Raw genomic sequence first — 26763 nt, forward strand, 5'->3', positions numbered from 1 at the left:
AATATATACCTTATATAGTAAATAATATAATTTATTATTTTATCCAATAAAATTTAGATCTGAATAGAAAATTAATATAACCAATTAAAATTAAATTATCTTTGTTTTTTAACTAATAAAATTAAAATCCTCAACAATAATTTTTATCGATCCATATACTTAAAGCATTTTTGGCAATTAAATGTTCTCCATATACTTATCTAGACTAGTCCATGGCCCCACCCACTGTAAATCAAAAAAATGAAAATAGAAATTTTTAAAAATTAATCTTTTTTTTTTCTTTTTTCCGGTGGTTAAGTAAATCCCTTCAACAAAAGGTCCGCGACGATGTGATTTATAACCAAGTTATTGTGGTGGAGTTTGAGTGTTAAACAATTAATTAATCGATCAATACTCAAATTGAGCAACTTATGGAATCCCTGTACTGCTCAACCCTAAACCCACTCCTTCAGTTTCATGCTAATTGACAAGACACAGATAAAAATTTATATAAAAAAATATGGATCAAACTTCAGTGTTGTCGTCTAGCTTTCCAGCCTTGCACTGGAACTTGATGTACTTGTACCATTTTGCACATAAAATGTAGACGATGAAATCTGCGCTTGTGAGAGCCGCTAACAGAAAGTAAAATCTATCAAGGTGACCTTTGTTAAGGTTTCCTGGTATCCATCCTGGCATGTCATCCGTAGTAGAGATTTTCATGACAATGGCGACTAGCAAGCTGCTGACGTAGTTCCCTAGAGATATGGAGGTCATGCACAATGCGCTCCCGAAGCTTTTTAATCCGTCAGGTGCTTGCCCATTAAAGAATTCTAGTTGACCCACGTACATGAACACCTCAGACGCTCCTATCAGTACATACTGAGGAATTTGCCAAAATATGCTTAAAGAACTCTCACTTTGGCACGCACTTGTACAATCTGTCCTTTTTTGTATATGTGCGTATTTCAACCTGAATAGCTCTACAACCCCCGCTGAGACCATTGCCATTATTGCAATAACCAGACCGATTCCCATTCTCTGAAGCTCAGTGAGTCCTCTTGGGTCCTTCCTTAGTCTGGCCACCAGTGGATCCAGAACTCGCCTATATATGAATATAAACATTGCAACACTGATGATGTCAAAACTAGACATGCTTGCAGGAGGGATATGGAAGCTTGAAATGGTCGTTTTCATAGCAGCGCCTTGTTCCACAAACAGCGATGCCATTTGAGTGAATACTACAGAGTAAAGAATTGTGCATAGCCAAATTGGGAGAAGCCTCAGTATGCATTTAACCTCTTCCACCTGAGTAACTGTGCAAAGACGCCACGGATTCATGTTGTGCTCCCCATCCTTAGAATAATCTTCGGGTGTGATAAGGGCTGCTCGGTCTAAAAATCTGCCATATAAATATTTAATTGACGTGGAGTGATTTAGTTTAGTAAATTATGAAGCATTCTAAATCATAGACCAGTTAATTAATCAATAGTTATTATTAATCAACCTGAATTCGTTGGTGTGCAGTATCTTTCGATCTATATCTTGGGGTTGGAAAGGCTCTTTTCTCCTGTCTGTCAAACCAAACAGATCCTCCTCCTGATTTTGCAATCTCTGAATTTTCCATTTCCTTGTTGCGGCAACCACCACTTGACAAACCCTAGAGAGAGGATTGCCTTTGGGTTTAAAATGTCTATACCTAGGAGTCCCGCTAAGAAACAAGACCAATGCCAAAACAGCAGAAGCAGTTGATGCCCAAAATCCCAGGGCCCACATCCCTTGGTCCTCGAAGTAGCCTAATATAGTGTTTGAAAAAAGAGAGCCCAGATTCAGAGCCAAATAGAAGTAGCTGAAGAAGGCTATCTTGGAGTGACCTTCTTCCCGGTCCTCTTCATCAAACTGATCAGCCCCGAAGGTAGCTATGTTAGGCTGGTATCCACCATTTCCTAGGGCAATAAGGTAGATGGAGAGGTAGAAGAGCCCAATATGCAAAGATGAGTGGGATCCACATGGAACTTGTTCCTTTCCACATCCTTTGGGTTTAAATAAGAATATGTAGGAAGACAAGGACGATGACACCAAGCCCTGTTTTCCAATTAAATACACTCCATAAACTTTATTAATGTAGAAAATACATTCCATAATTAACTAGTGATTATTGTTTACTTACAAGGACAAAGATGAACTGGAAGATGGCGCAGGTCTTATACCTGCCCCAATAAGAATCGCTGAGGAAGGCTCCCAATAGGGAGAAGATGTAAACTGTTCCTGTCCATTTGCTCACATTGTTTGCAGCATCAGCGTTGTCTTGGCCCAACACTCTTGTCAGAAACAGTACCAGGTTTACTCCCACTCCAAAGAATGCTAACGTTGCTAGCCCCTGATTCACTGCCAAAAGTGCTACGTTATTATTGCTATTTTACATTTCTTTTAGTCAAGGAATCCTAGTCCTAAGAATATATAGGTGATGTACAAACTAATTTATTTATATTAATTATTTAGTCCTACTATCAGCAGGGAAGCTAATTTAAACACTTTCGTTAGGATTATCAAGAGAAAATCATCAAAATCGCAGTGAAGCCAAAAATATTTTCTCGCGAAGTCAAGAGTTACATAATTGCGATTCTAGAATGAAAAATGTTCAATTTTCCTTTACACTAGCCTGGAAAAGAGGTCTAGTCCTCGTAGAATATTAAAAAAAAAAAAAAAAAATCACGGTTGACAATGAATAAATAAGCGAATTAGTGTAGGAATAGAATATATCAATACACATACATAAATTTAATAAATAAATAATTAAGTTTTACTCATGGGATGAAATAGCTTGTTCTCATGGGATATATAAGTAGTTAAAAAGAAATAGGTATTACCTAGTATGAGAATTCCAGCAAACCATCTTCCAGTCTTGTCTCTCATTGCTGGATGTCCATGTCGGTTCACGGTTCCATCACAGGTGTAAATCTCCTCTTCTTTCCGAATTGTCTCCCTCGCCTTATCCTGTATGTTTATCAAACATATATTTTTCTTTAACAATCAGATATCAAAATGCCTATATATATATATTAATTGTAAAAATATTAATTAGGCTTAATGCATAGGTTTCATGTCCTAGTATCACAATACTAGTATAAATGATATATTATATGAAAAATATTTGTCTATACAACGTTCATTTTCCCACCTATAGAGTAAACTACTGAAATTAAAAAATTTTTAAAAATTATTCATACTTTTTTTTAGTGTATGATCAAAAATATCTTGGCTTGAATAAGAATTTCTATTTTCATTAATTTTGTCCATATGTATTGTTATAGACCGGATCGAGGTAAGTTTTTCTCATACATATATATATTCTTTTAACTTCAATAACTAATTATAAGTTCAGATTCAGACGCCTGTGTAGGTCTAAGTTAAAACCAACTTGTCCACTTCAAACAAGCAGCCAAAATTAATTAGTTAAAGTGGAGAGGGACTAAAAGAAAAGTAGGTGAAAGTTGAGAAAGAAAGCTACTTAATTAGATCATCTTCTTGGAACAGTACATTCAAGAATAGCGTTTTAAAGATGAATAATAATAATAATGACAAATAATAATGCATACCCGTATGGAGTCGGAGCATGTATAAAACCAGAGAAAGAGAAACAAGAAACAGGAGAGAAGGAACAAGATTTTTATTGATATATAATTACATGAAGAGCAAAATAGAAGAGATTAATTGATAAGGGTTGAACGTGCACATATAAATATATAGTTGGATATATAGAAAACAAGAGAAATTTCACCTCTTTGCTAATGTTTAAACAAGCCATCGTTACGTTGCGCCACTGGAAATAGAATGATATTTATCTGTATATATGTATGCTATAACTAAAATGATATATGAAGATGATCAGAAACACAATCAGGAAAAAGAGCAAGAAAGTAGTGTAGATAATGTTTGGGAGAGGAACTGGGCGTGCACGTATGTATAGAGGTTGGCATGAAAATAGGCGGCTGAGATTATGTGGAGTGAGGGCCAGCTAGAAAGGAGAAGATGGCGAAATGAAAAGGAAATGTGTTTGAAAGAAGCAACATATTTGGAACTTGTAAGAGTGACATATATGGTCGCGGTGCAGTCAGGGCTGCTTCGTCATCGATGAATAAATCATGTGTTTTACACGTAATTAATGTAAGTCAGTCTAGCTGTCTTGATTTTGACATGCTTCCAACGTGACGTTAATTTATTATTTTAATACTTGTGTCCAGCACTTTGATTTTACTGGTGTTAAATGAATCACTGGTTAATTTGTCTATCCGGTAAAGAAAAGGGAGGATTACCCTACATTATAATATTCTTAGGTCAAGAAAAATAGTAGTGCAAAATAAATTAACATAAGTTAAAGTGGTTGATTTTAGGTGATGAGTGTCAATCAATACTAATTAATCATACCTCTTAGTAACGTTTAATGTATAAACTATATATATTTGTAATTTGTAAGCACAATCTTTTTATTATACTAGGTTGATTCCTTTAGGCAGCCAAAACCTTTTATTCGTGATTTTTTTTTTTTTTTTTTTTTTTGAATCTGAAAAAAAAGAACTTCATTAATCAGCTACAATATATAACAGAATGTGCATGGAGGATCAGGCAAGCAGAAGAACATGTTACATTTGGCATAGGATGGGCAACTGTATTAACTTGCCTTTTTCACCCAACAAAAAAGTACTAACATTTGCATAAACTAGTGCCTGTTGTTATTGCTTAGTCACCATATATAATTTTATTACGTACTTACATTTGATTATAGTCATAAAAAGTGGGTGGTAGCTAATTAGGTATTACTAACAAATTAAAGTCAAAAACAGAACACAAATATGAATGTATTAAGTATTAGTAGCATTACGAGCTAGCTAATGAGGGCCAATAAATATTTAATTAATGGAATGCGTGTATGTGATGCGTATACTTACGTGGACAAAACAAATAAAAATTTTTGGTACGTACGGAGCATGTGGACGCCCATAAACCAGTATTCATTTTTTATCAGAAAACTGAAAAATCATTCTGAATCCGATGTCTCCTTCCTCTGACTCTGAGAAGAATTAGGGAGGGAGGCCTCTTTTTATTCTCCCGAAAAAGCTGACCAATCACACTCATTAATGTCTCCTTCCCTTTTCCGAGAAACACACTCGCTGGTGACTCACCGTTGCCCCATTTTACATCTTTAGTTGATAATAATTCCATGTGTAAAAACAAATCACTTGCTTGCTTCAGTCTGCAAATATAAATTATTGTTTTAAATGGAAAAAACAAACAAAGTGCGCTTAATTTATGAATTTAATGATGACATTTGGATGATTAAAAACTATATTAATTATTTTGTTCTAGCTCATGTCTAGATAGTATTTGTTTTAACTTGTACGTATCCGTATAGAAGCTAAACTAAACGATTAAGTAGGTATACTCCTGGATTTGGGAAAATTGAACCGGAAGCATGGAATGGGTTGTTATTGTTGGGGGATTTTGCAAGACACAAGCAACATTTATACTGCCACATTTTGCGAATTCTTAATTAATTGTATACTATATTACGAGTAGTAGTAGACTAGTAGTAGTAGTGCATACGGTTACTCCATTATCGAAATCTTTTTGAATAGAAATTATGAAAAAAAGGTGAATGGCTGGACTTTGAGTTGAAAAACCAAAAAGAAACAAAAGGCCGGCTAGCTGTATCGAGTATAACTAAGAAAAAAGAACTTTACAAGATAGTGATGGTGACGGCTGGATGGTGCCAAAAGGTCAAAAGTGCATCTATGGTAGGTTAGACTTGGAATCCGATTTCCCTTTCCCTTCCTTCTGAAATATCCTTCCAGCTAATTCAATTCATGCACGGCTGTCCGTCTTTTTAATAATTTCTTTGAGCTGAGGGGGATTGCTTATCAGTTATCACCGCTGGCTAGATCATATCAAATAATAATGCATAAGCACTCCCAAATATCTTAGCCATCTGCTTATCATCTGCAGGTTGCAAATTTAGTATTCATATCCAAATTCAAATTGAATGGATGTCCACAGATTGACCACTGAAAATCGCTCTCCTTGTCTACTTGTCTTTCAACTTGTCCTGCTCTTTGTTTAATACGAAATATGACAAAATATAATACTACTGCTTTTAAGTAATATATATTGATAATACCTTAGTAGCTGCCTGCTGATCATAAAGTTTTTACAACGTTTCATTTCAGATTCTTCTCCCGCAGATAGGAATTAAATTGGATGCTGCAATATTCATCCCTAAACTGGAATCTCATCCTTAATATCACACCCTATTGGGTATTGAATATTATAATCGTTCCAAGCTCAATGGATTCCATATTTCATTGACATCCATTTACGTGCACTTGCGCGAACCGTATTCATTTTAAAATTAAAATTTAAAATTACATTGATGAAAAAAATCAAAGTATTTGTTTAAATATGAAAAATAATACTCTATGTGTAAGAAAATATAAAAATAGTACAATCAATAGATAAATTATTACACAGACAATTGTCTAGAAATGAGAAATTAAAAGTTTAATTACAAATTTATTAAATTAAAGAGCACATAAATAAAAATTGAATATTGAATTGAAAACATATTTTTATAAGTTTGAGTCAATTAAACATTTTCAACCGTACAATAAACATATAAATGAGAATATATATAAAGAAAAAATATAAACGAAATTATTAAGAAAGTACATCTCGAACTCGCAATCATTTAATTTAAAGTGTTGCCTTTTACCAAGATATTAACAAAATATATATCATTTCTACTGTAACAATAGGGCTGGATTCATAAATAATGCAAACGCGATGTCTTAATGCTACTTCCGTTTAAAATATTTATTACACTTAAAAAAATAATTTATTTTAAAATATTTATCATATTTATGATTTCAAGGAATAATAAATATATTTTTTAATATTTACCCTTTTTATATAATCAATAATTATTACTTCAATTTAATGATTTTTTTAGAGAATTAATATTAAATGAAAGGTCATATGCATAATTTACTCAATAACTTATTGTAACTTAGAGAAGTCTAATAATTTTCTTAAGAAAGATAAAATTCTAAATATAATAAATATTATGGAATAGAAGTAATATTATATTGATTTTCTTAAAAAATATAAAATTTTGAATGTGACAATTATTATGCAACAATAATACTGTACTGCAAGCAACATCGGCTCCTCGGGTGCTGCAGATGTCACGACCCGAATTGCCGGATCAGACTGACATTAAATTTGGACAAATATAAAGTTTACGAAAGCCCATAATAAGTCTATATCTCACTTTATCTGTTTCATAGCCCAACTTACTTTTGGAGCGGAAACGCCCATATATCAAGGCCCAATCCATACATTCAAACCTGGCCATCCATGTTCAATTTTAAGCAATCACAATATAAGAATCCGCGCTAGCCTTTTTGTCTAGCAGCAACAATCCTACATCTAAGTTAAGCAAAATGGAGATAATAGTTATCTGTCGATCATTTTAGAGAGGAAGTGATGGAGATTATGCAATGATGCACCGTTGCCATTATTGTCACAATTAAAGATGTAGTGATGGAGATCATGCAAGAAAGTTAAGGAAGAAGTAAATCACCATTAGAGCTTACAATTATAGAAGAGTGATGCATTAAGTTACGTTTCCTACGATCACCACGTTCATTACAAGTAAAAGACTGCAACCATGGAAAAAGTGGGTGCTCTAGAACATTCAAAGAAAGATTATAAATGAACGTAATAAATGTATGATAAGTTGAACAATATCAGTGAAACAAAATAACTTTATCGCTTAGAAATTTTCTTTCCTTTACTTTACATTGCTTCATGTCTATCCGTTTATATTTGATTATCAAAATTCAACTTTTATATGAAAAATTATTTTCTTAGAAAAATAGCAGTATTACCGTGTTTGGATAATAATAAAGGTTTTCTAAGAAAAATGATAAAATGAAAAAGAACTTTACCATGCATATTGAAAAGAAGAAATAGTATTTCGATGCTCAAAAATTTAATTTTTTTCTTAGAAAAGTACCAACCAAAGTACCAAACATCTTATTGAGCAATTAGTTATTCATTAATTGGGTTTTACTACCCCCTGTATTAAAAATGAAAGTAAACAACAAAACAAAAAGGAAAATAAACGTTTTCTCTCGCTTCACGTGCTCATGTTCAGCTTGTCATGTGACCTTTTCTCCCCGTCTGAGCTTGGTGAACAGAGAAGCAAGCAAGGACTCATCTCAGGTCATCTTGTAGTCCTCCACTTCTTCGTATTCTTCTTCATTTCCCATTCTTTTGAACCAGTTTTGACTTTTCCTAATAATTGCATAGGTAGAGTAATCTTTCCCGGCCTGATCCATCTCCCCGCTCGAAACACGCTTCATTGTTCGTTGCTGCTGCTGCTACTGCAACTACTTCTTATTCTCTCTCCCTACTCTTCTGCACATGTAAAACCACAACCAATCATAAACACAATCAAATGGGCTGCTTTCAGTCGAAAACCACCCATTTAGCTTCTCCGGATCAGGAGCCCCTTCCCCCTGAACAAGCCAAGACAGATCTCGTTAATGGAGCTCTTGACCAAGACCTAGACCAAGTCCCTCCCTTCAGAGAGTTTTCTTTGGCGGAACTGCGAGCGGCTACCAGCGGTTTCAGTAGTGATTTTATAGTCTCCGAGAGCGGAGATAAGGCTCCCAATGTCGTCTACAGAGGAAAGCTCAACAACAATCGTCTTGTCGCCATCAAACGTTTTTCCAGGCTCTCCTGGCCCGACCCTCACCAGTTTGTGGTAACGTGTCATCTTATAGTTTTACTTCTTTTTCCCCGTACATATAAGTATATATGCATATTAGAATTTCTTTATGCACTTCTCTTTCTCCATAGACGGAGGCTTCCGGAGTTGGCAAAGTTCGGCATAAGAGATTGATCAATCTAATTGGGTGTTGCGCTGAGGGCGATGAACGCTTGTTGGTGGCCGAGTACATGCCTAATGACACCCTCTCCAAGCATCTCTTTCATTGTAGGTTTCCTTCTTTTTTTTTTTTTCTTCTGCTTTATGCAAGCTATTCCTTAATCAAACAATATTTATGTTGTCGTACCTATTTATTACAGGGGAAAAACAGCCATTATCATGGGAAATGCGCGTCAGAGTTGCTTACTACATTGCACAAGTACTTGATCAGTGCAATGCTCAAAACCGCAAAATTTATCATGATTTGAATGCCTACAGAGTTCTTTTTGATGAGGTACAACCGCTTCAACACCGTCTTTTTCTTTTTTCTTTTTCTTTTTTTTTTTCAAACTAAAATTAACTAACAAAGTGTATGCATTCCTCAAAACAAAATCGGATTAAGTTGCTGATCAGAAATAGTTGAAACTGGTAGTGAGCTATGTACTCCTATTCACATTGTGCAGTTCGGTGCCTGTTACTTGACTTAGCATGTCTAACATACAGAAACCATATTATTCTCATCATTCACATGCTTCCGTATTTGGCTGAATTCAGTTTTTCATTTGTACCGACACTGTCTTTTCTCTCCCTGCTATCATTTTTATGCTTTTGATTTGTGTGTCTTTCAACTGGAGGCTCGATTACTTTCTTTGGTATTAATAATGAATTTTTCTTTGCCATAAATTTCGTTGTAATGACAGGACGGCGACCCTCGATTATCTAGTTTTGGTCTGATGAAAAATAGCCGGGATGGGAAAAGCTACAGCACAAACTTGGCTTATACTCCCCCAGAATTTTTGCGAACAGGTGCATGATCTTGATTCCCATATATTTCAGTGGATTGTTTTAGCCTACGCATGGGCTTTCACTCTGATTTCAGTTAAAAACAAGGATGCTTATGTTTTCTTTTGTTTTTCATTTACTTTTTCTTTTTTCGAAAGACTAGCTTATAAGAGAGATTTTTTTTACAAAAGAACTTGAAGTGAAGCATTAAAAAAAAAAAGTGTTCAACCAATAAAAGATCAGGTAGATTGATGTGACTTTTTCTTATTGTGCTGCCTGAAGTGTGGCCAAAGGATCAGCCTTACCAATATGCATTTGATGCACCAAACATTTCACAGACCAGTGAAAAACAGAGAATATTCAACTAGAAAATCAAATTACTTGAGATGTTAGGTATCTGTAGTACGTAACCTCTTAATTCTGTTCTGGCTCTCTGCGACATATGGAGAAAATGTGCATTTGGTTTTATGAAGTTGTGAAATATTGATCAACATAAAAAATGAGCTAAGCCTCAATGATGTTGTAGAGCACTTATATCCTCATATCTCTTTCGTTAAATTAGTTGCTGAATACTGACACTAACAGTATATACTATTAGGGAAACTAGTATGGATCCAGGAAGATATGGTTAAGCATTCAGCTACTTCTTTGACAATCATCTAAAGAGATTGAGATAGGGCACTTACATCACTGTTTATGATTTGAATGCTCAACTGTTGCAGGTAGGGTCATCCCTGAGAGTGTAATCTACAGTTATGGAACTGTTCTGCTGGACCTTTTGAGTGGGAAACATATCCCTCCGAGCCATGTATGTTATATTCTACTGTATTGCTGTATTTTGAAGCAAATTGTTTCTGCAAAGGCATCGTGAGACCTGAATGTCAAAATGTTTTAGCATTTCTAAGATAGTTTTGGTGTACATAATAGATAGGCAGACTTCGTAGGCTTAAAATATCTAGCACCAAAAGCTCGTGCCTCCTAGTTAATGCTGATACGCAACGACCTTGATTTTATTAACTGTAACTTGTCTTGTGTAATATTAGTCTAGGACTTCTAATAATCTTGTCAAATGATTGCTTTTTCTCTAGGCATTGGACTTGATAAGGGGGAAGAATTTGTCGTTATTAATGGATTCGTCCTTGGAAGGACAATATGCAAATGAAGATGCAAGTGAGATGGTGGAACTAGCTTCGAAATGCCTACAGTATGAGGCTAAAGATCGACCTGATGTCAAGTTTCTTCTCTCGGCTGTGGCACCCCTTCAGAAACAGAAAGAGGTGAACTTTTAAACCTTTTGAATTCCAGCTTGGTCATTTAGCTGTTTCTGATGAGATACACCACTTGCATCATAGAACATGTTCAAATTTGTGTCCTTAGGTTGCGTCGCATGTGTTAATGGGTCTTTCAAAACTTCCTGTGGTGCTGCCGACCATGCTTTCCTCACTTGGAAAGGCTTGTGCAAGAATGGATCTTACAGCGGTACACGATATCTTGCTTAAAACAGGCTATAAAGATGAAGAAGGTGCAGAAAATGAGGTGGGTTTCAGGTGCTACTTTATTTTTATTGCTTCACAATTTGGTCATCATTAAGTAGAAATCAGCAAAAGCCTAGACAATTGGCTATAATGGTCAAACTCTATAATAAACTAATGTGCTGCAAATGTGTTCTCTCTGAAGCTGTCATTTCAAGAATGGACTCAACAAGTGCAAGATATGTTAAATACAAAAAAATTTGGGGATATTGCTTTTAGAGACAAGGATTTTAAAAATGCCGTTGATTATTATACAAAGGTATGTGACTTCCTGCCAAAATGACGTATATACTGAGTTATGGAATCTTTTAGTTTATTGTGTGTACACGTACAATGCAGGAAGCTTGAAGTAGTGAGATGTATGTATTGTATGTATATTCTATAAATAAAACTTTCTAAAGCTGGATATTAGGCGATCGATTTGGTGGCATGCTGTTTGGCTTAAAACAATCTGTTGATCTGGATGACTTAATTACTTCAAAAATCCCAACCTTTAGCTTGTTTTTCAATTGTAGCATAATCTTTATTTTTAACAAAAAAAAAAAAAAAAAAACTAATTTTAATAAATTAATTGCAGAGTGTTAGCCTCCAATCCAATTTCAGTTAATTCAAACAATAATTGCTTATATATATATATATATATATATATTTTAAGAAAATTAATCCGGAAGATTTCAACCGTGCCAGTTTAGCACAGAATGATAAATGCATTGTTTAATCCAAAATTCCACTCGGGGATGGCAACGGGGTGGGTTTTCCCATAGGGAATTCTTTTTTCCTTTTTTATTCTTTTTTCAATGTATCTTATAAATAAAACTTTATTTATTTAAAAAAAAATTAAATTATACGTTACAAATGTAAGTTCTAATTATAATTTTTAAAAAAAAAAAAAAAAAATATATATATATATATATATATATATATATATTTTAAATTATAATATTTTGAAACTTAAATATGTAAAAATAAATTAATTTTTCGTAAAAAATAATGATATATTATTGTTGTGGTGGTTTACGGGAATTGGAGGGAGGGAGAAGGTCTCCCCGTTTCTGCCATGCATGATGTTGGGGTTGAGGTGGAGGCCGAGAAAATGGTCGGGATTGGGGTGGTTTCGGAACAATTGCCATCCCTAATTCCACTTCCTTTCCTTTGATGATTGTTTGTAGAAACAACGGAGATTTGGGAGTAAAATGTCATGTCTAGCATACTTTGTTGGGCAAATAGGATTCAAATGCTTACTGGAATTTTTTGTTCGAATGATTGCCTTACATTTTATCATTATTCTAGTCATCTGTGTGCTTCATGTAGTTGATGGTAAAATACATTTTTGAGTTTGGGGCCCCTATGTAGGTCATGAATTCATGTTGATTCTCTTGAACCGCTATACTTTAAGCAATATCATCTTTCCAAATGCAGCTGGTGTCTATGATGTCTGTTCCCTCCGGTACTGTGTTTGTGAGGCGAGCCCTCTCGTACTTGATGATGGGCCAAGCAGAACTTGCCTTGAGAGATGCCATGCAGGCTCAGGTGTGCTTGCCTGAGTGGCCAACAGCCTTCTATATGCAAGCCCTGGCACTCTCCAAGCTTGGAATGGAATCTGATGCTCAGGATATGCTCAATGATGGAGCCTCCTTTGAGGCAAAGAAGCAGAGCAGCTGGCGCATTTGAATTAGTTTTCCATGGTCGGTGCTGGTGAACATACCAAGTCAAGTAAAATCAAATCCGTCATCTCCTATGATTCACTGACTAGACGATGATGCTGTGAGGGTTATTTTGGTTCAGTGCCCCTCCCTAGCTATCCTTAAAAAATTCTAGTTTTTCACACGCAAAAGGAAATGTATAAAAACTAGTTGATAGCAATCGGAAATAAATAATTAGTAGAGGCAAAAAGCTAATCAATTCTGTTAACTAAATACTAGCAGTTACTTTCGCATGGACAGTTGTTTAATTCACTCTGTCATAATATTACACTTAACTGTGAAATTGAGGATAGTGAAGTATTTAGGTGCTGGCTGTTGCTTCGTTTGGCTGGATTCTATCGACAACGATGTGGAGTAGATGTGTCGGTTTGTTGGTGTTTGTTAATTCTCTCTCCCTTCTGGCCATAACAAGGTTGGAGGAAGCTCTTTTTTTTTTTTTTTTCAGGAATTGGATGGTTTGGTTAAGAATCTTAATTTTAATTTTCAAATAATTAGCACACCAAAGCATAGGTTGATGCCACCAAATGATAATAAATATTTGAGGATGAACAAATAATACAGATCCTAATTTTAATTAATCAAAATCAAAGATTTGAAAATTTTAAATTCATCGATAAAAAAAGAATTTGAAATCACTCACTTGAGATGAGAATTTTGTTATCATTGTTTTTAGCGGCAAGAAAGAAACTTAAGATTGAAGAAGATGAATCCTAATTTTTAAACATTTTTGATATTTATATACAAAATATTATATCTCTCGTTATTTTTGTTTTTCACTTGTATTTAATCGATTTAATTTTATAAATTTAAAAATTCCATAGATAATTTTATAAATTTAATTATTCAATGTACATAATTTTATAAATTAAAATATTTAATAGATTTTCTTTAATGAAAAATATTCAATAAATTAAAATAAAGTCTATAAATTTTTTTTAAAAATATAAAGATGAATTTATATCTTGCGGAAAATTATATTATGCTCGGAAAATATCTAACCCGTAAGTTACGTTGCGTAAAACGAATACAACCTTATATTAAACAGTTCATCCAAAAATAAAACAGGGGTAAAGAAAGAGAGCCAAACGTCGCGTATCTGGCAGCTTGTACGTCTGCATTGTTGTAATTGTGGTTTTAGAAAAGGTCAAAGCACGGCTTCTCAGCTCAACTCAACTCAACAAACTCAATAGTCAAAGTGCGTCATCTCCTTCGGCGTAGCACATAGGGTTAGGGTATTCTCTTGTCTCTTTCATTTTGTTTTGTTTCTTAATCAATGGTATTAGGATAAGGATTCAATCATCCTTGATTTGGGTAATTGTTTCTTAAATTCTTTGCCTTTTGAGACTGATTGTTCTTTTCCTGTTTATCTTTTAATTTGTAAATTTAGTTATCGATGTTTGATATATATCTACGCTGAAATCCTATGGATTATTCAACCGTTATAACAGACAGCATTTTCTTTTCCTTAATATTTCTTACTCAAACAATTGCTAACCACGCTAACCACTAGTTCAGTTTTTCTGTCCTGCTTTGGCAGACTACAGCGTGAATGATATGATGCACCTGCTCTTTTTTTTTTTTTATTTTTTTGAACTTTTGTTGCTGTTGCTGTTGCTGATGCTGAGAGTAGATGGGTGAATCGTGCTTTTTTTCTTCCTGTTATCCATGTTTTTCTTTCTTCCTGCATTCATATCTTCCTGTTTGAAAGAGCGTTGCTGTCTGCAGATTCTCTTGATTTTTCTACTATTTTTGGGTAATTTAATTGCATAATTTTCTGTGTCAAACCATTTTAAAAACATGCAGGTAGGTTAGGGCGGATTTCAGGTCACTGGGATGAAACTTTTGCTTCTCCATCTTTAGGAGTTTTAGGCAATTCTCAGTTTTTAATCAAGCTTTATGATGCCAATCTTAAAGGGCTCTGGCATTTTGTTTGTAGTTGAGAGCTTGGGTAGATTAGATTAACGCGTAAATGAGCTGAGCCGCTCTTGAGCTGCTTGAGGCTTGGGTTGATCAAAGCTCACTCCAGCTCGTTTGATAGACATATCAAGCTCCTGAGATTAAGCTTGGTTCACTAGCTTGTGAGCCGATTTACGAGCCAGCTTTATCGAGCCTGCTTGCGAGCTAGCTCAATAAGCCAAGGTTAATTTTTGGTTTGATTAATATGTTATTATTGGTTTTCTAGATTTTAGGCTTGAGCTCAGCTCGTTGTCAGTTACTGACTCAAGCTTATGTTTCGAATTGTTTACGGTTATCGAGTTAAGCCTGAGTTGAGCTTAGGCTTGGCCATTTTTAAATGAGTGAAGCTCAGGCTCAGATTTACGAGCAGGAGCATATATCTTCATCAAGCCGATACTCTGCTTGTTTATGGCACAAGAAAATATTTCTGTTGGTGACTGATGTACGGGAGTGGAGATACGATTAGTTGGTTGGGACAGGGTTATGAAAAGTCCGTTTTTAACCTGAAATTAGGTGAAGGGTCATAAAATCATTTCTGTCCCCACATACTTATATCTCATGGTTTCTTTTATCAAACTGTATATGGAAAAAAAAAAAAATTCAAAAAAAGAATGGATGGAGTTTGTGGGCATGATTAGTTGTTATGATACTAATTACAAGATAAAATATGGTAATGACTTGGATTCCACATTTAATTTGGGGTTTTAGTCTGGGGTTAATATGAACTTTTGGCATTTGAATTTTAAGGTTAGCTTTTGAGATATGGTTCTCCACGCTCATGTCAATTGGTATAAACCAATTACTGCTTCTCCTAGTTGTGATGCTGGTTGCACGTAGTGTTTGCTCGGATCTAGGTGGTGATGTTGGTGTTGCGATGTTTGCATAGCGCTACAAAAAATCTATCATGCAACCACCCTAGCGCAAAACCAGCCCGTTGTGGCATTTAGAACTGTGAAGTGTGGTTGAATGTTATGATTCTAGTTTTAAAGCAAAATATGAGACTTGTCTTCCACATTGAAAGAATGTGATTTCAATGTGAGGTTTAATTGATGTATGGTCATATTCAGTCTTTTATGTTCTTCGTTACATCTTTGCCTACTGTTTAATTGATATGAGCAAGATGTTTGCATTGGAGAATGGGGTTTAAAAACAACCATATTAATCAAATCATTGATATGGCATCTTTGAAATCTTAGTTGTTGCTTAAAAACAACCATATTGAAAATTTTCGTCTCTTGTTTTCTTGCAAATCATTAGCCAAATCATTGAGTTTATGGGTATCTATTAACGTTAGACTTCTGGCACACAGATGTACATTTTCCTTGGAAACAAATTACCTTGTGGCTTTTTAATTGAATTCTTGCAAATCTTTTCATTAGAGTAATAATTTGAGGTTTTGAAAAGAAATTCTAGTGTGGAACGGCCAATCATTGTGCAATTCTTTGATTGCTTGCGATTGTGACACTGCAACAGCAATTTATAACCATGACAAAGGCTACTTTATGCATGGTTAAATATTTGATGGATTGGCTTGGGAGTTTGTGTTTGCCTGGAGGATTTCATTTAATGCTACTTTTATTGGATTTTGAGAGTCCGATTCATCACTCTCTCTTTTTGAGGTTCCATAGATGGAACTCTACGATCTTGTAGGAGGTGAATGGATGAATTTGTAGGTGTGCCAAGAAACTTTAGAAAGGTAAAACCTCTTGACTTTTCGGAATCCACATTTTCACAAGGCTTGAGAACGGAAATCCTAGTCTGCAACTTACAAATCTTGGTATTATACGAGTCGAACCTTGAAAATCCTTTACGAGCTAGCTTATGTTGGATTTTTGGATGGTCTGTGTAGATTGCAGGTTTACTTGAATACAAAACTGAGAAATAAAAGTTCAGTAAATTAGTATCACAAATGTTTGCTGATTATTTTCTAACGTGAAATTTGACATTCCTCTACTCATGATATATTCCATTTCAAGTGGATTATTTTTTCAGAAGAATGATGTGAACTGAATGCAGGACTAGCAGACTGTCATTTTATGGATAAGATAACACCAGGTAAGGATGTTCCAGAGGAATTGACAAGAGAGTCGCTTATTGCTATCTCCTACTCTGTGCCGGACAATACTCTTGCTTCAAAGCTCTCGTCAGAAAATTTGGAAACTAAGGACATTGTTGAGGCAGATTGTGATGGAGCAGACAAATGTCGGTCTGAGTTGATCTCCATATCCAATTCTCAGTCACCGGATGACAAACGCCTACCTGTTACCGTTGGAGAAGTAAAGAGGTTGGCCTGGACAGTAGGTTCTTGATTGCGGTAATGCTTGCAACTCCCTTTTCCTTTTTTATTCATCTTTCTAGGAAAAACTGTTCAATGACTATTTGTAATATATTCGGATGTCCAGAATCATTTAAGATTTATGAGCCCCATGCTGATTTTTTTGTACTGGTCATAAATGAAGGTCTAAGATACCATTTCCTTTGGCTACTATACATTAAAAATTAGTTTAGCAGCTCTTCCCTTAAAACTAGAATTGTCAGTCTGCCATATAATTTGTGATCATCTTTTGCTTATAGTGGTTCTTGAACGATAAATGAAAGTGAATTGATTTCCCCAGCATAATGTATGCAAAACCCTTGAACGAAGACCTTGCAGTAAACTCGTTTTCAAGGCCTAGGAAACTTAGCTCAGTAGCCAGTCAGTTCTATGGTAATTAGGAACTAGGATGCATATATGCTCAGAAACTAAAAAAAGAAAAGGTTTGGATTCAGTATGTGTATACACGCACGTAGAGAGTGGCTTATATGTATAGCTTCAAGAAAGGTAATCATATTTTGGTTTGGCTTTTGACGTTCTCGTGTTTTGCGAATGCTACTGCTGGTAACTGATGGAAGTCAATTTTAGGGTTGGCAGTGTACCTGACCCGATCCGACCTTATTCGACAGATTTGGATAGTTGATAATTGGATTTGCATGGGTTTTGGATGAATTTGGATCGCTTACTCGTAATGCGTTCAGTTTCGAGAAGGAAGTAAACTATGCCAATCTTATTTGTCATGTTATATGCTATAAATATGAACTGAATACATAATTGACCCATAAATTTTATTAGTTTAATCTTTTGGCATCTTCAATTTTTATTTTAATCCATTAAATACTTTTAGTTATAAAATGCTTACTATTAAATATTTTAACTTGTAGAATTATCTTATCGAGTACCTTAACTTATAAAATTAGATCAATTTGCATATGAAAACAAAAAAATCTTCAAAATTATTGTTATTAGTGTGAAAATATGGCTAACATATTTGCATGTCTGATTTAAATTTATTAGTTTTTTTTTTATTCATTAGGAGGCTTAATGGACTAAAATAATATATTTGATTAGACAACAAGGGCAATCTTTCTTTAATTCACTATATTGGTGAAAACTCTTGTAATCGAGAGGACTCAAACTTGAGATCTCGTACTCGTATTAGGTACTAGTGACATACCTATTATATTCTTTCAAAATGAAATTTTTTACATACACACAGTTTCACACACCAAATCAATAAAATTTTTTTTTTTATTTTTAAAAAGGTTACTGTTCATTTGATCAGAAATATTTTTATTTGAAATAGACAAAAAAACAATCGCAATTAATTTGATATATAGATAGATGTCTCTAAGAAAAGAAAAACTTAGTTGAGTAGGTTATTAATTGGAATAATTTTTCACCATCGCAAAGTTCTTCCAGAGCACATAATTAACAAGTCACGATCAACAAATTTATATCGGACAAACGTGATCCAGAGACGGATATCCGGTACCATGAACCCATTTTTCTGTTGTAACTTTAGGGGACATTGGATATGCCATTTTCCAATGGCTTGTCTTTTATGTTTAGGAACCACTTATTTTTCAGGGCATTTCACAAATCCCATCTCCAATTACAACTCCATTTAGAATCTCTCTTTCTACTTATATGTATATAATAATGTGCTATTTTAATACATATATTAATCAATTTATTAGGTTTTTGGGGATCAATTCCAACTGTAACTAATTTCGTATCTCCTTGGCATCGCAATTAAGTTCTTGAATACGAGAATACGCATGATAATATGTGTGTACTGATGGTCCAATTTTCCTGAATGAATCAGAAAAAAATAATAATAATAATAATAATAATAAAAAAGTATCTCAACGCTGTAGTTTCAAAAGTATTTACCATATTATGATTTTTTTTTTTTTTGAAAATTCAAAACTATTTAGCATATTATGATCACAATGTAACGAAATGGTAGTTACTCTTCATTTTCTTCGTATAACAGGCAAAGGTCTTTTTATATAACTTTTAGAAAAGTTGTTATTAAATAATATTTGTTTCACTACTTTATTTATTCAATGCAATCAAAATCTAATTAACGCCACTTGAAACCTAATTAATTCATTAAACAAAAAAGTTTGGACATCACAAACATATAAAGTTTGCAGAAATATCTGGAGAGGAGACGACAATATCCACTTACTGGTCTTTAAAGGATCATCGCTAAAAACAGTTCAGATGGAAGGAATATATGATGCATGCAAGAATCAAAAGAAAGACAAGGCACCAACTATTTAAAAATAAGCTTTAAAAGACACAATTATATTCAAGTTTAAACAAGTAATATTGAACAGACTCATTTTAAAATTATGAAATTCACCCAAATAAATCTTGACATCAAAACTTTGGCTTTAAAAATTGACAATGTCTACCACCAAAAATAGGAAACTAAAACGGTACCCTATCAGCTGCCACATGATACATTAATCTCGATCAAACAAATTTCTATTGTACGTAATTTGCCCAACACAATAGATTCAATAATTTGATATCCAACAACCAAAACAAAAATTACATAATTATATATTAAATAAACATAAATGGGTAAGTATGTGCATTGTATTAGGGAATATGATGATGCATCATGCATCTGAAGACGAATAAGAAAAGTTTGACAAAACGACAAACAAACAGACATAGGCCGGCACCCTCTACCGATCTCGTAAGTTAAAACTGAATAAACTAAATGCGTAAGTTTATCTCTCTGCTTTGTACAAAATAATTTCGTATTTTCAAAATTTTTGAACCTTGATATATACCAATTCTAAGACCTACACAAAAAATTGTTAAATTCACAATATATTTTTTTAATGGAGAATTAACCTTTTCTTAAAACTATTAAACACTTTAAATGTCGCACTCAATAAATATTTTAACTTATAAAATTATTTTAGAAATACTTTAATTATTAAAATTGGAAAATTATATATTTATTATATAATTAAAAAATATAAAAATTATTGTTCCGTACTAGCTATACATTAAATTGTTATTTTTTATATAGAAATTAAAAACTATTATTGTTAATGTGTAGTATATATATATATAATGTTATCAAAATTTATAATTTTAATTACGTATTATGGTTCAGTTGGTAACTCAGACTGGATATGTAGAAAGAAATTTCGGTTCGATCTTAATTAAACGCACCCTTAAGGAGGGGCGAAAAACTTTAACTGTAACTAATCCCTGAATTGAAATAGACGGTCCTTGATAATGGGTCTAGATAACCTATGACTTATATAAAAAAAAATTATAATTTTTAAGAGTGAATAATTCTCCATAAAATTAAAAGTGATACAAAATTCTTCATGAAAAATAATATAATGAATTATATATTTACCCTCTGTCTCTCTTTCAAGACATTTTGCCCCTAAATTTGAAGTGTATAATTAGTCTAAGAATTAACTTTATATACCACAAAAGTTCGGCGTCCAGGGACGGATATTACCGTTGAAAATAATTTCTTGGGAAGTACCCAAAGGCTAATCTTTACCAAAAGCAAAATAAAACAACAATTTTTGATATTTAGTTATATTTATTAGTTAAAAAAAAAATATCTCAAAAATTATTTATTATTTTAGTTTTAGTAAAAATTTAACTTTTGATCATTTAGTGTGAATTTAATTTTTGAAAAATTATATATTGTTTTCAAGTTGAATGACAAAATCTAACATTATTCGTTATCTTTCACCATATTTTCTCGTTTTCTTTTACATATAATTGTTATTTAGCTTTATTTATTTTCTAACACTCTTTGTTTAATAAACAGAAACGCTCTAATACCCTAAATTAAAATATAAATACCCTTTCCAACCCCTGAAGAAAAATATAAATATGCATGTGTGGTTAGTGTCTTACATTACATACATGTGAAAGAGGGGAGAGAGAGAGAGAGAGAGAGAGAGAGGACTGTGCATCTGCAACCACATATACATGACAGAGAAAATTGTGTGTGTGAGTACTGGTCTGATAGAGCTTTGGTGACACAGGAATTGAAATACATATCAAATTAAGGGAATGGAGCTGGCTTTCACCTGGGTGGTCCTAATTGCAATAATATTAGGTGCTTTTGGGGGTCTAAACTGGATTCTAAAGAGAGCTAATAAGTGGTTTTACGAAACCCAACTGCGTGAAATGCAATACTCGCTGCCTCCTGGCGATTTGGGCTGGCCTTTCATTGGGAATATGTGGTCCTTTCTCAGAGCTTTCAAGTCCGCTGACCCGGATTCTTTCATGCGCACCTTCGCCGCCAGGTTTTTTTCTCATTCATTGTTTCCAACCTCCAATTTACATTTATGTACACATACATGATTGCTCCCAACTCTACCATGTGATTGTTAGGGGAAGTCAATTCTATTTTGTGTGTAATATGAAAAAATAATTTGCCAAGAAAAGTAAATAATAATGAATTTTTATTTGAAATTCTGAAGAAAAGCATTTGTGAAAGAAAAGAAAAGAAAAGGAAAGAAAATTGGGGAAAAATTTAGTACTAAAATTTTGTAGAGGCCGTTCAGCGTGTCAGCATCTGTGTTCTGTAGTGTACACTCTGGAATCAGAAGACGTCATGGCCATTATGTTTTTGTCATTTTCACTGACCGCATTAATCCATTAAGCCTTTGCCTTTATATTGCTGAACTTGTGATAGAACAGTCCAACACCCACCGTCCTCTTCCACTTCCTTCCTCTTACTCATAATCACAAGCTGACAAATATATATATTAAAACGGTCATCGCATATGGCCTTGAATGCGTTGTTAATTTGTGTAAGCGACATGTAGTAGGTATAGCTTTGTTAATTTGTCAGTGGTGATCAGAGAAAATTATACAAAGTAAAACAGAGACTATACATGGAAGGATTCGTTACGATGCGGTAGTATTATATTGAATAGAAAGATGTAGAGCCCGTGTATAATAAAAGGAGGAGACGTGTATTCAATTATCAAAAGGATAAAAACGTAAAATCAACCTGTAAAAGTGAAGAACATGGCTTAGAAAATGGAGGAAATGAAACCCATTTGGAACGCAGGTGAGCAAGTCGTGATGAAGGTAAGAGATTCAAAGAGGAAAGGTGCAATCGGTGACGATCGGACATGGAAGGAGAAATCAAAAACAGAAAAAAAACAAGTTGATTTTACACTTCAACAATTTCTCTCTTTCTTATTGGCTTTTGCTTATCCCTAACCAGCTCCTCTTTACCATTTTCGTTTCTTAATTTTCCGCTTCAACAGCTCCTTCCTCCCATTCTAATAAGTTCTATGGTTGCCACATAACCATTACGACCATTCTTCATCCTTTGTATCTTGCTCTTAGTGAATTGCTTTTTTTACACCTCTATTAAAGCACAAAGTACACTTACTGTCCTTATTGGTTTCTTATCACGCAGTATTCAACTTGAAACTCTACACTGGCCCACCTTTAATATAAAAAATGCCACGTGCCGAACAAATCGTTCCATGTATCACTGCGCAAATTAAATTATATACTAAAAGAAATATATGCTAAAATATATACCAAAATTATGAACAAGTACCACAATGTATTGGTGGCGTGAACGTGTGTTGTTCAATAATTTCAGTTTCGCCAAAAGTGGGAGGGCGGTGGTATGTCAAATCATGATTCTACTTGTGTGCAGTCAAAACACAAACCAATAATATTGATAGAAGAAAATAGATTAGGAAATGGTTTCGATAATATAAATTGTAGCAAAGCAAGAGATATGAAATGAATGGTTGTTAAATGCATGCCAATTGCTATTATTACTGACTGTTTGAGAAAACAGCCAAAATTAAAAGTAATTGGGCCTAATGATGATGATGATGATGATCGTGCAGATATGGAGGTGGTGGAATGTACAAGGCCTTGATGTTCGGAAAGCCCAGTATATTCGTGACAACACCGGAAACATGCAAAAGAGTATTAACGGATGATGAAGCATTTAAGCCAGGTTGGCCAAGTTCCACCATGGAGTTAATTGGAAAGAAGTCCTTCCTTGGCATTTCCTACGAAGAGCACAAGCGTCTTCGGCGGCTTACTTCCTCTCCCGTGAATGGTCATGAAGCACTGTCCCTGTATTTGCAATACATTGAACAAAATGTGGCATCTGCGCTGGACAAATGGGCCTCTATGGGACAGATTGAGTTCTTAACTCAACTAAGAAAGCTTACTTTTAGGATTATTATGTACATCTTCCTTAGCTCAGAAAGCGAGCCAGTCATGGAGGCTTTGGAGAGGGAATACACGTCACTTAACTATGGGGTCAGAGCCATGGCAATCAATCTTCCAGGATTTGCTTACCATAAAGCGCTCAAGGTGTATCATTATTTTAGAATCTACCTAATATATAAATCTAATTTTTTTTTTATGATTTTTGCTTAAATTCAATAATATTCATTTTTTTAAATAAATAAAATAAATAATTTCAGGCGCGTAAGAACCTTGTGGCTGTATTACAATCTACAGTGAAGGAACGTAAAAATCAAAGGAAGGGTGCGATGTCATCAAAGAAGAGAGACATGATGGACGCTTTGATTGATGTTGAAGATGAAAATGGTCGAAAATTAAGCGAAGAAGAAATTGTTGATGTTCTGTTGATGTACTTGAATGCAGGCCATGAATCTTCTGGCCATATCACAATGTGGGCTACTATATTACTTCAGGAGCACCCAGAATTTCTTCAAAAGGCTAAAGTACTGTATATATATATATATATATTGTTTTTTTTATATATTTTGTAATTTGACTAAAGGCTCTGCATTACATTTCAACTAATGAACTTGTATTTGTAGGAAGAGCAAGAGGAGATCATCAAAAGGAGGCCGCCAACACAAAAGGGATTGACACTTAACGAAGTTCGAGAGATGAAGTATCTTTCCAAAGTATGTAACTGACTTACATTTAATTAATTCTTTTAAATACATATATTTTTGAATTTGTTTTGTATTAATCATAGGTGATTGATGAAACACTTCGTTTGATAACATTTTCACTTACGGTTTTTCGAGAGGCAAAAGCGAACATTAATTTAAATGGTGAGTAGTCTATATTTGCGTTACCTGCAATTTATATTCTATGTAATATATTTAAACAACTATTGATTAAAATTCCTCTCCATACAGGATATATTATCCCTAAGGGTTGGAAAGTTCTAGTTTGGTTTAGAAGTGTTCATTTGGATCCTGAAATATATCCAAATCCAAAGGAATTTAATCCTTCTAGATGGGATGTAAGTTTATATATATATATATGAATCTTAATTATACATTTCTTCCGATAGATATCTAATAGATGAGACTAAAATGCTTGTTCTAATATCTATACATAGAATCGTATAGTCAAGGCAGGAACTTTCCTTCCCTTTGGAGCAGGAAGTAGGATGTGCCCAGGAAATGATCTAGCCAAGCTTGAAATTTCTATTTTTCTGCATCATTTCCTTCTTAATTATCAGTGAGTCCTTAATTTGCATTCATATATATTGTTTTAAATTTTGCTTTGCTTTATTATTATTATTATTATTTACCTATCTTGTAGGCTCCAACGTCTCAATCCTGAATGTTCGTTGATGTACTTACCTCATTCAAGACCAAAAGACAATTGCTTAGCAAGAATTAAGAAAATTCACTCTTCATCTGCGTAAGGAAATCAAGTGAAAAATTGAAGCATGTAGTTTGTATCCTTATGATAACGAAATATACTTGTTCAACAAACGCAGAGGACATCAATTCCACCTTACTTTTAAAGTTTTGCTTTGTTGGAAAGTGGAATTAAATAAATATATGCTATATATAAATGTGAGAATACGGAGAATAATAAGATTTCCGATAACACTTTCAATGAAATTTGAATATTTTAAAATAACCTTAATAATAACCAATTAAAAAAAATATATTTTATTAGTTGGTCGGATATAATTTAATTTAAATTCTAATTAAAAAAATTTAATTTAATTTTAAATAAAAAATTATTTAGTTTAGTTCTATTCTAATTTAGCTAAAGAATAAAATAAAATCCCTCAAGATCTGTTATTGGCGTTTCTTAGGTTCCCCTCCTGAAGGTTGGGTTAAAGTTAACTCGGATGGTGCTGCGAAAGGTAATCCCGGGTATGGTGGTTGTGGGGGTGTTATCCGTGACTGTCAGGGTCGGTGCAAGGCTGGATTTATGTTGAGGCTGGGTGTGTGTTCTTCGATGGAAGCAGAGCTTCATGCTCTATTAAATGGTCTTCAGTTAGCCTGGGAAAGGGGATGAGTGTCGTGGTTGAGATGGATCCTCTGGTCTCTAAGCAACTGGTCAGTGACCATAGCAAGGAGAATTTGAAGTTGGACAGGTTACTTTCCCAATCTCGTGCTTTGTTGAGTAGGGAATGGGAGGTCCTAACTTGTCCACTGAGGGAAGCGAACCAGGTAGCAGATGGTTTGGCAAATTTGGCTGTCTATAATGGGGTGGGTAAGTCTATTCTACATCAGCCTCCGAAGGAGATTGCTCAGCTGCTTTCCTAGGATACGCAGGGGGTTAGTGACAGTGATTTTCGCAAGTATATGAAATCGCAACAAGTAATATAGAGTAAGAGAGTATCATATTCACATGGATTGTATATCAAGTATCAAAATTATGTTAACCTATTATTATTTAAACGACAATAAGAGAGAATTGTTGTAAGGAAATTAAAATTTGAAAGTAATAACAGAAAGAGATCAAGCAATAAAATTTAGGTGAAAAGAAATCAGGGATTTAAGGTACTAGGGAATTTGATTTCACTTAATTCTATCCAACTTATTTTATTAGTTCGTTAATCAATTTTAATTGTTCAAGTAGGAGAAACAACCATGGAATTACTAACAAACTCTCTCGATGTATTGTTAGCTATTCTAATTACCTATTCTAAACTATCGCCTAGATAAGCCTATAGGAGCTGCCCGTCGGGTGTACAGAAGATATCGGCTCCGGAACAGGGCTTCACATAGGGCTCCTAAGACCAAAGGGTTATACCTACAATTTTGGGGCCCGGAAGCACCGGCTCGGAATGGCCTGAAAATGATTACAATGCTTCCTATATGTCTTAAAGGAAATATTATGGCCTTGAAATTCTATGATAAGCGACAGACAGAGAGATATTGGACTAAAACTGCCAAATGCTTCCGGAGTGGCACCGATTTTGCGCATTAAATTATATTGAGTTTGCAATCCTTAATGAAGCAATGACCAGCCGAGATAGGCATGCCGATTGGACCATAAGACCCTAAACTATCGCCTAGATGAGGCTATAGGAGTTGCCCGTCAGGCGTACAAAGATATCGGCTCCAAAAGAGGGCTTCACTCAGGGCTCCTAAGACCAAAGGAGTATACCTACGATTTTGGGGCCCGGAAGTACCCCCTCGGAATGGTCCGAAAATGATTACAATGCTTCCTACATGTCTTAGAGGAAATATTATGGCCTCGAAATTCCATGATAAGCGACAG

General features: G+C 34.2%; 3 protein-coding genes across 5 annotated transcripts; 2 read left to right on the plus strand and 1 right to left on the minus strand.

Annotated features, from left to right (window-relative positions):
* Positions 1-293: 293 nt before the first annotated feature.
* Positions 294-4020, minus strand: LOC105643281 (protein NRT1/ PTR FAMILY 7.3). Of its 2 annotated transcripts, none has more exons than XM_020682882.3 (5): positions 3761-4020; positions 2850-2976; positions 2150-2367; positions 1487-2064; positions 294-1381 (listed from the first exon to the last, which is right to left on the minus strand). In XM_020682882.3, exons 1-5 carry the CDS (start codon positions 3785-3787, stop codon positions 505-507), a joined length of 1827 nt encoding a protein of 608 aa, XP_020538541.1. In that variant the 5' UTR covers positions 3788-4020; the 3' UTR covers positions 294-504. The 2 variants fall into 2 exon arrangements, with proteins under 2 accessions (XP_020538541.1, XP_020538542.1); XM_020682883.3 differs by lacking the exon at positions 3761-4020 and adding an exon at positions 3579-3706.
* Positions 4021-8111: 4091 nt separating this feature from the next.
* On the plus strand, positions 8112-13292 carry BSK2 (BR-signaling kinase 2). Of its 2 annotated transcripts, XM_089721418.1 has the most exons (10): positions 8112-8259; positions 8347-8803; positions 8899-9034; positions 9127-9260; positions 9667-9772; positions 10471-10556; positions 10837-11025; positions 11126-11284; positions 11426-11539; positions 12700-13292. In XM_089721418.1, exons 2-10 carry the CDS (start codon positions 8495-8497, stop codon positions 12949-12951), a joined length of 1485 nt encoding a protein of 494 aa, XP_089577544.1. In that variant the 5' UTR covers positions 8112-8259; positions 8347-8494; the 3' UTR covers positions 12952-13292. The 2 variants fall into 2 exon arrangements, with proteins under 2 accessions (XP_089577544.1, XP_089577543.1); XM_089721417.1 differs by having other exon boundaries at positions 8156-8803.
* A 7874-nt stretch (positions 13293-21166) lies between these two features.
* LOC149496591 (ent-kaurenoic acid oxidase 1-like) lies at positions 21167-25046 on the plus strand. The gene is made up of 8 exons (XM_089721901.1): positions 21167-21563; positions 23142-23619; positions 23733-23996; positions 24096-24185; positions 24260-24338; positions 24426-24532; positions 24632-24753; positions 24838-25046. The coding sequence occupies exons 1-8, from the start codon at positions 21328-21330 to the stop codon at positions 24941-24943; spliced, it is 1482 nt and encodes a 493-aa protein (XP_089578027.1). The 5' UTR covers positions 21167-21327; the 3' UTR covers positions 24944-25046.
* The last annotated feature ends 1717 nt before the right edge of the window (positions 25047-26763 follow it).

This window comes from Jatropha curcas, chromosome 5 (assembly GCF_041381405.1).
Source record: "Jatropha curcas cultivar XTBG-Jc1 chromosome 5, XTBG_Jcur_1.0, whole genome shotgun sequence".
Lineage (NCBI taxonomy): Eukaryota > Viridiplantae > Streptophyta > Magnoliopsida > Malpighiales > Euphorbiaceae > Jatropha > Jatropha curcas.